General features: G+C 42.0%; 1 protein-coding gene across 5 annotated transcripts in view; it reads left to right on the forward strand.

Moving 5' to 3' along the window:
* Positions 1-9,547, forward strand: part of TMOD2 (tropomodulin 2) — a 61,615-nt gene extending 52,068 nt beyond the window's left edge. For 3 of the 5 annotated variants that reach the window (XM_060174680.1, XM_060174683.1, XM_007531883.3), the window contains 2 exons: positions 920-1,064; positions 4,023-9,547. In XM_060174680.1, coding sequence (XP_060030663.1) covers positions 920-1,064; positions 4,023-4,057 — 180 coding nt within the window. In that variant the 3' untranslated portion in view covers positions 4,058-9,547. The remainder of the gene's footprint in view (positions 1-919; positions 1,065-4,022) is intronic. The other 2 variants (XM_060174681.1, XM_016192021.2) reach the window with 1 other exon arrangement.
* The last annotated feature ends 244 nt before the right edge of the window (positions 9,548-9,791 follow it).

A 9,791-nucleotide genomic window follows, 5' to 3' on the forward strand; every position in this document is an offset into this window, starting at 1 on the left:
TTCTTAATACAGTCCACTGTTCCCCAGTACGTCCTAAAGTTACTCATACCATTTGGTGGTTAGTATTTCTTTGCCTCCTTATTTTTTCCCCCTCTCCTTTTCCCTCCCATGGGCCCACATTGCTTTGAACACTAATCTCACCACCAGAATTGTTATTGTCGAACTGGAAAGATCACATTTTGCTGATTTCTTGGGGGAGAGACTTGTTTAACAGGTTGCTGGGTGAAAACAAAGAAAAGGAAAGAGTGAAGCAGTCTTGGAACTTGCCTAGGACACAAGTTTCTCCACAACTTTCCTCCTTTATCTAACCAGACATATGTTTTTCTGAACTGAAAAGATATGGTCTTAAATTTATATATTGAAAAGCAACCTGAGCTGTATGCTACTAGTGCAGAAATAGACTGGCGGAGCCCTCAAGCCCAGAAAGGCAGTCAAGAGTGCTTGAGGATATCACAGCTGAGAGGTTCTTGAAGTCAGTGAAGGAAGAATAAAAGAAGAGATAGTGGGGCAAGTCACCAGAATTTTGTTATATATATATATATTTTGTGTGTGTTATATATATATTATATATATAAATTTTGTTATATATATAAATTATAGGTAAATTGAAGATTTAAATATTAAAACACATGATATAAAACAAATGGAATGAATCAGGAAAATTGCTTTTAGTCTTCAGTGTGGCATGCCAACAGATTCAGCCACCTGTCTGTTGGGCTTTGATTCAGGACAAAGAACAGCTCTCAAAGAACTACATGAAAAAAAAATTATATATAAAATCAAGTGGCTTTGTTCTTTTCAGTGTGAGACTGGCCTCTTTGCCTTTTGTCCTAGAAGTCACCATACATCTTTACCATACAAGTAACCCCTCCCTCTTCCTTTCTTGTCTTCCGGTGTGTCTGGGGACATCTGTCACCAGAGGCAGCAGTTGGGGACAGCTGTAGAGATGGAAATAGCCCAGATGCTCGAGGAAAATTCTAGGATCCTCAAGTTTGGATACCAGTTTACCAAGCAAGGACCACGGACCAGGGTGGCAGCAGCTATCACAAAGAACAATGACCTGGGTAACGCCACCAGAACCTGTTGTTGTTAGCAGTTCCACACGTGTGTGCTCACTGTCCATTCCTCCCCCAGATGTGCCAGCTCACATTCCTCATTCCACGGGCCTTGTTGTCAGCCTTCCATTAAAAGAACATCTGAAGGGAAGAGGGTAGATAACCTAACGGTTATGCAAAGAGACTCTTATACCTGAGGCTCCAGGGTCCCAGGTTCAATCCCCAGTACAACAACAAGCCAGAGCTGAGTGGTGCTCTGGTAAACAAGCAAACAAACAAACAAAGCATAACACTTGGTCATAGGAACCCTTGCCTTTTCTGTGTTTAGGTTTCATTGTGTTCTCTCAAGAAGAATCATGTTTCGTAGACAGCCTTTGTGAGGTTGTTTGTTTGCTTGTTTTTGGCCTGATTTCTTTGTTTATTTGCATCTCTTTTACTTCTCATCACTCTGCATCAGAGGCTGAGGAAGTGCCTACATCGCTTCTGTTTAACGCCTGACTGTGTTTGTGCTTAGGTCTCATATATGTGAGTCTGATGACTTTGGTGATTTACATGGGAAGTAAACAAATGGAGTTTCGGTTGGGTGATTGAACGCAGATACATACATATATATATATATATATATGTCCAATTAATTTCTCTTTAATTGTTCCCACTACCCACTCTTTTTTATTTATTTTTTTATTTTTTTATTTATTTGTTATTCGATAGAGACAGAGAGAAATTGAGAGAGAAGGGGGAGATAGAGAGACAGAGAGATACCACCTGTGAAGCGACTCCCCTGGAGGTGGGGAGCCAGGGGCTTGAACTGGGATCCTAACCGGTCCTTGCACTTTGCGCCACGTGCATTTAACCCGCTGCGCTACGCCCCAACTCCCCCCAGTCACTTCTGCAGATCTACAGCATTTCTTCTGTGAAAATGAATTGGAGTATGTTCTGTTCAACTATAGCACAGGAAAAACGGAACAAACTTGGCCTGGTGGCAGCCCAACCACCTGGATCAGCATGGTAAAAGGACTTTAGAAGTATGCAGTCCGGGAGTCGGGCTGTAGCGCAGCGGGTTAAGCGCAGGTGGGGCAAAGCACAAGGACCGGCATAAGGATCCCGGTTCGAACCCTGGCTCCCCACCTGCAGGGGAGTCGCTTCACAGGCGGTGAAGCAGGTCTGCAGGTGTCTGTCTTTCTCTCCTCCTCTCTGTCTTCCCCTCCTCTCTCCATCTGTCCTATCCAACAACGACAACAACTATAATAATAACTACAACAATAAAACAACAAGGGCAACAAAAGGGAATAAATAAATAAAATAAATATTAACAAAAAAAAAAGAAGAAGTACGCAGTCCACTAGCAAGCAGTCGGCCAGTAGCAGGCTTCACCTTCCAGTTTGAGGTTCAGGGACAGAAAGTCAGACCTTAGACAGAGCTGGGCAAGGTGTTCCACCGTATACGGTGCTGCCTCTGCAGAAGACTCAGGAAGAATAAGGAAACGAAGAATTTAGAACTGGAAGGGAGCAGCTGAATATGAAGGCCAGAGAAAAGGAGGCAAAACGAGAGATGACTGTTAACCCAAGAGCAAGTGCTGTGGCAACAGCTTTTTATCAAAATTTCTGTGACCCATGGGAACAAGCTGGCATATTTATTTATTTATTTTGCCGCGACGGTTACTGCTGGGGCTCAGTATCTACAAATCTCTATTGTCCTCAGCTGCCATTTTCTCCTGTTTCTTTTATGAATGTTTGTTTGTTTGCTTGTTTATTAAATAGAGACAGAGAAATTGAGGGGGAGATGGGGAGAGAGAAAGAGAGAGACCTGCAGCACTGCTTTACTACTTGCAGAGCTTCCCCCCTTGAACCCAGCTCCTTGCATCTTTTTCCTTCTTTTTGATAAAGGGTCTACAGAAGTAGACAGGGCAGGGGCGGGGAGACGCCTGCAGCACTAATTCATGGCTCATGAAGCTTTCCCCCTGCAAGTCAGAACTGGGCACTTGTACCTGAGCCCCTTGTACATGGTAACACGTGCTCTAACAAGTGAGCCACCATCTGGCCCCAAGCTGGAATTTAAATGATTTAAATGAAGAACTGAGACAGGCAGGACCACAGCCAGTGTACCCCCCTACCCCCCACCCCAAGAAAGTTAGAGTAGCCCCTCCCTAGCAAGCAAAGAGTCTGGGTGGGGAGGTAAAGTGTTGAAAAGAAGGCTGTAGACATAGGAACTGGCAATCTGGCCAATTTCTTTGATATTTAAGTGCCTGTTTAAGGGAACCTCAGTCCCTAAGTTTATTCACACCATCTGAATCAGCCTTCTCTGGAAGTTGACACAGAAAAGTTGTTTGCTTGTTTTGTTTTGTTTTCTGCCTCCAGGATTATCACTGGGGCTTGGTGCTGGCATGAATCCATTTTTTCCCCATTTTATTGGGTAGGACAGAGAGAAATTGAGAGAGGAGGAGAAGATAGAGGAGATAAAAGATAGAAAGCTGCAGACCTGCTTTGCCACTTGTGAAGCTTCCCCCCTGCAGGTGGGGAGTGGGGACTCGAACCTGGATCCTCGTGCAGGCCTTGTGCTTAGTACTATATGGACTTAATTGGGTGTGCCACTGCCCCGCCCCAACAGGGAAGTTTTTATTTAAACAGGTTTAGAAACTTTAATTTTTGTTTGCAACTCCTCCTGGTCTTTGAGCCAGAGTCAGATTAATAATTGGTCACTTTGTCACCAGTAGAGTTGAAGCCACACAAATGAGACAATTCCAGCATTCAAGTTCCCAACTCTCAGACACACAGCTCCATGGAAATGGAAATCCCACAAGACATGAGGCTGTTGTATCATTTCCATTTATTGCTGCAGGTCATGGAGTAGTGAAATTTAAAATAGCTAAATCCTCAAAGCCAGGGGCTGCTCTTCTGTGGTTTGCCTGCATGTTAAGGAACCCTCCTCCAATCTATCTTTTTAAACTGCTCTTTCTTTCTCACCTAGTTCGTAAAAAGCGAGTTGAAGGAGACAGAAGGTAAATGTTCACAAGAAGAGAGCTCACTGCGGAGGACATTCCAAAACAAAGACTCTCCTGCCTGGTTGGGACCTACTTTATCAAAGGTTGCTGATTTCCGTTAACCACACAACTAATCATTTAATCGTTATTATTTTTTTTAGCACTACTTATTTACTTGAGATTTTTTTAAATATATAGAATGATTTTATTTGACTGTGGGCTTCTCTAGCAATTTGCACAGGTGGGCTTGTGCAGAGCTCAGTGGGCAACAGTGATGGGAAATGATGTAGTCACTTTTCATGGCGGGTTCTCTTGCTTTCTAACATGTTTTGCTTTTTTTTTTTTCCACTGAAAGGAATTTCATATCTAAGTGTGTTTTGGGTTGTGATCACAGTAGAGACCTATCTCTGTTTACATGCTCTGCTTTGAGTTAGGCTCAGCATTCCAGAAGTGTCTACTGACCACATAAGAAATTAGTATTGCCAACTGCTGGGTGGTAAAACCTAACCAACTTAGCACTGGGGCTTCCTGCATTCCAGAAATATCACTAAATGCACGCACCCCACTGATTGAGAAGCAGTGGTCTGAACATCTTAAAAGCAAGACAGCCTTGTGATGTTTTAACACAGCACTAAACCTAAGAGGTTCATCCCATGAATATAGCTTCAAGCCAGACTGACAGGTAGCAAAGCAAATTAACGTACAGATCTTTCCTAATTATCTAACATAAATTCAATCCTTAACATCACCATAAGGATAAAATTTTACAGTGTTGTTAAGATTTCCAAACATGATGGGAAATTTTTTAACTGTAGTTAGAGGGAGGGGGGCTTTTGAAACAGCACATTTCTAAATAAAGCAAGGATAATTGTACCTAAAAACAAGGTTGTGTGGTACAAGGCATTATTTTAACAAATTTTTGAAGTTTTATCATCAAGATTAAAGGGTGAAGGGCTGGGTGGCAGTACATCTGATTGAGTACACATGTTACAGTACACAAGGACCCGGGTTCAAGCCCCCAGTCCCCACCTGCAGAGGGAAAGTTTCATGAGTGGTGAAGCAGGTCTGCAAATGTCTCTCTGTCATTCTCCCTCTCTGTCTCCCCTTCCCTCTTGATTTCTGATCCTCTCTATCCACTAAATAAAGGTAGCAAGAATAATAATAAATTATTTTAAAAAGAAGAAGATCGGGAGTCGGGCTGTAGGGCAGCAGGTTAAGCGCAGGTGGCGCAAATCGCAAGGACCGGCGGAAGGATCCCGGTTCGAGCCCCTGGCTCTCCACCTGCAGGGGAGTTGCTTCACAAGTGGTGAAGCAGGTCCGCAGGTGTCTATCTTTCCCCCTGTCTTCCCCCTCCTCTCTCCATTTCTTTCTGTCCTATTCAACAATGACGACTACAACAATAAAACAACAAGGGCAACAAAAGGGAATAAATAAAATATAAAAAAAAAAATCACAGGGTGAAGTGTGAAGATTTAACTCTACTATATAAATTTTGTCTACATAGTATTACTCACTCATATATTTGCAAACATCAGAAAAATGCAAATTAGTACTTCAGATGTTTCTCAGCTCAAGGAGAAAGCCTGTGAGATGTGCCACTGAGATGGTTTCCTGCTAGTAAGCACTGATGTTCTCATCTAGCTGTCAACTAAGCCTGTGACTGTAACCTTCAGTCTAAGCACAGGTCTTTGATAACGGTCAGTGCCAGACAGTATAACTGGTGGCACTCTGACATTGCCTTAGGCGGCTCTCCCTCCATCTTCCCTCCCCTTTCCAACTCACCCTTTTTTCTTTCCTCAGTCACTCTGAGCGCTGGTAAAGGTGACATCTCCATTGGTGACACCTGGAATTACAGAAGTTGCTAATTCAAGCAGAAGGTGTGCCCAATCTAGAATTTGCTTAGTGATTGATTGTACCTGAGTTTCCTGCTAGCAGTTAAACAAGCTGATAGAAAATTAAATCTTACATCTGTTCTAGTTAGTTTCTCAAGCACATGGAGACCATTTAGGCTAGCTTTTATAGAAGTGGACAAGCTACCTGTATCAATAGGTAGCCTGTATCACTAAAATTGTTTGAAACATCTAATTTTCTTGTGAATATTTTACATTTTTGAGAGAACAATGAACATGTTGCCATTTTTTTAAGAACCATTTAATTAGCTTTTTTTTTTTTTTTTTTTTACTAAATCAATTGCATTTTCTTCTCTCAGGTGTGATAGGTTGAGCCAACTCTTGGGCTAAAGTATTAAATTTGCAAACTGGTTATTGAACACAGCACTATTAACTAAGTGGCAGGCATTTACAATTAAATAAGTTATATTAAAAAGCAAAAGTACAAAAATAGATTTTACTTTTTTTTCTGCTCTCCTAAGATTATTTCCATCACTTGTGTTTGTAGGGAAGAAATACAGTATGCTATTTATTGTCCATCTCATCTCAACTCAGAATTTAGCACTCTTTCTTAGTAGTTTGAAATCGGCCATGGCAAAAGTACTTAATGCCATGGCAATTGGCAAGTGCTATGGAGAAGGGCTTTCCCTCGCTAGGCTGCTGATAAGCAAACATTCCTTACCATACCACTGGGTTAAATGAATACAGGTCTTTCCTTGTGTTCATCTGTTTTGGTTATCATGTTGTCAAAGGGAAAATAATTTCTCTTAGATGTGTTTATGTCGTCCCTTTAGATGTCTTGCAGATACAGGTGTGTGTGTGTGTGTGTGTGTGTGTGTGTGTGTATGTATGTGTGTGTTGTGTGTTGTCTGTTGTGTTTTATCTTGTTTTACCAGAGCACTGCTCATCTCAGACTTATTATGATATGGGGGGTTTAAACCTGAGACCTGGGAGCCTCAGGCAAGAGAACTTTTTGCATAACCATTATGCTTTCTCCCCCACCCTATTAAAGATAATGTATATCAAATACTGAGTCCTTGACAGGTCCCTCCAAGGAAGGTTTTCTTCTTGTATTTTCCATTCCTTCTCTTAACTTCACCCCAAAGAAATCTTGGACCCCACAGAGTGTTCCATGCTGACTCAAGGTGTTGGGGACTGGAGGCTAAAGCAGTTCCTGACATACTATGTCAGAATACCGGGGGGGGGGGGGGAATCAGAATTTGATAATAACTATGCTATAGTTGTTGACAGTATTAAGACAAAATAGTGAGATCACATAAAAACATAGCACTGCTTTTTTTCTCTTGTAAAAAACTAGGGCACACATAGTAAAGAGTCTCATCAGTAATTTATTATGAATGGCTGTATTTTACCATTACATATATGTTAAAAGTAGCTTGAGAGAAGACGTTTCTATGAGTATTCTCATTTTTAAAATAACCATTGAGAAATAAAGTTACATTACTCACGTTTTTAAAATAGCCATTAAGAAATAAAGATACATTTTTGAGAGTCTGTAAAGCATTTAACTAGCCTAGGACTTTGTCTCCCCCATTTGCCCAAAGTATGTATGTAGAAGTTTTTTCTTGGTCACAAGTACAGCCTACCCCATACCATCTATCATGGTAGGACATAGTGTATATAACATTTTTATACATATGCATTCTGCCAAATATCATCTAGATATTTGGTAACATCTGGACACCTGACTGAAGGGAGAAGTTCTCTCCCCAGACCACCAGTCTTTTCCCCTTTCAGATTTGCACACACCCACACTCCACCCCCATTCAGTGTAAAAATCTTTCACCAGGACTTGCAGCCTCGTATTCCTACCACCTACCATGGCATGTGTGGAAAATGGCTTTTAGGAGATTTTGCAAGCCCAGAGATCATGTGATTAGTTCAGCATCACAACTTCCCCTCTGCCTGAATTAAATAAAGGAAGTTGCTTTATCCTCACCACATGATTGAATCCCCACCTCCTTCATCTTGTTAGGGTATAATGTAAAGAAATACTGTGTGTGTGTGTGTGTGTGTGTGTGTGTGTGTGTGTGTGTTTTGCTACATCTGAATCACTGATTGAAGGGAGATGCTTTCTCCCCAACTCCATTTCCCTTGTCTTTCTTAAGAGTTGCTGCAGGCTTTGGTTAAAGAGAAAGCACTCCCAAAGATTTGCAGAATAGGTCCCCAACCTCCAAATGTCACAGTCTGTGTAGGAGATGGTTCTTAGGGAATAAATACTCAAAACCTGGAACTCATTTCAATTGTTTTAGCATCAGATCCCTCTAGATGCCTGAAGTGTAGAAGTGGACGCTCTTTCATCTCCATTGACATCATCAAGCCTCCCACACTTCCATCTATGTAAGATATATTGTACATAAATATTTTGTACATAACAGTTGCCAAACACTATAAGGAAGTATTTGGCTACATCTGGACCACTGATTGAAGGGAGATGCTGTCTCCCAGATCCTCTTCCTTTACCCCTCTCAGCACTGCTGGGCCCTCAGACCAGCACGATGTTGAGATGCACCTGCATCCATCCATCTTAGAGCACATGCTCCATTGTACAGTAACCACCATCTACATTTAAAGACTCAGAAAAAAATCATTCCAATGCCTATACTCCTCAAATCAATTTCCCTGTGGGAAGTTGGTACCCCAGACTGAGAGAACAGCTGTGTCTCTTCTAGATTGAACTGTGACCCCTGGCAGGGCTCCAGCATCAGGGAAACCCATGTGCTTTGAAGAGCTGCCATGAGAACATGTCAGTCATCACATTTGAAATTGGCCTTCAGCAGCAGCGGCTTTAAATATAAGATAGGCCTTCAGAAAGGGACAATAGAGTTGGCAGGTCGTCCCTTCCTTTGTGAATAGATTAACACAATTTGATATGTGTTTCTGGGCTTGGGCGGGGATAGAGAGTAGGGAGACTTTCTGTAAAGTAGATACATCTTTTGCTGATATATTATATAATATATATATATGCAAAAATGGGCAGAGATAGGAGTAAAATAGGGATGCCGGGTTCTGTGATATGTCTCCTGGACTCGGTGGAATGATTACTAGAGTTGGGTTTTAAGTGATTCTGAAACTTCTTCCCTTCTTCCATTAATGAGCAGAGAACTGAGAGGGAAATATAGCAGCAGTTTACCATAGTAGCTCTTTATTTCAAATATCCTTCCCACGTGCTCACTCACTTTGGCAGCATAGATGCTAAAATTGGAACAGTATCAAGATTAGCATAGCAAGGATGACACACACATTTGTGAAGTCGTCCTTATGTATACTAAGTCATCCTCAAAGTTAAATGATTGGCATGCATGCAAAGGAAATGTATGAGGATTCTTGGAAGCTTCAGACTCAGTCTCACTGGGAAGAGGAAAAAATTAATTTCAGGCTTCCTACTAGCAAGCTGGAAAGAGTAATGTACCAGAGCCTCAAGGATGCAATCATTATTTTCTTGCTCCCAGCTTTACAGCAGACTGGATTTTTTTGGGGGGAGGGGGTTCATAAAGCATAGAGGCCAGGGGTGGGGGGTGCTATTGTACTCTAAGGCAGAAGTAAGCTCAGCCCAGCTCAGCTTCTCTCTTTCCCATCTTCCCGGAACAGCAGTGATTGAATGAGCATTCCGTAGGTGGATAGAGGAGAAGTTCCAAGGTTTAAATTTGTGACCTGTCTCTAGGCAGTTCTCTGGTGGGGACGGTATGCTTACCAGAGACTACCTCAGTTTTGTGATGCATTGTTGACTTGGGGAGGTTGAAGGAGACTAGACTTTTCTCTGACATCTTCCATGGTAGCCATTCAGAGCTCACTGGCTCTACTAGTTGGCATGGTGGAAAGGCACCATAGGACAGATTTGGAGAC

This window comes from Erinaceus europaeus, chromosome 16 (genome assembly GCF_950295315.1).
Source record: "Erinaceus europaeus chromosome 16, mEriEur2.1, whole genome shotgun sequence".
NCBI classification, from domain to species: Eukaryota; Metazoa; Chordata; class Mammalia; order Eulipotyphla; family Erinaceidae; genus Erinaceus; species Erinaceus europaeus.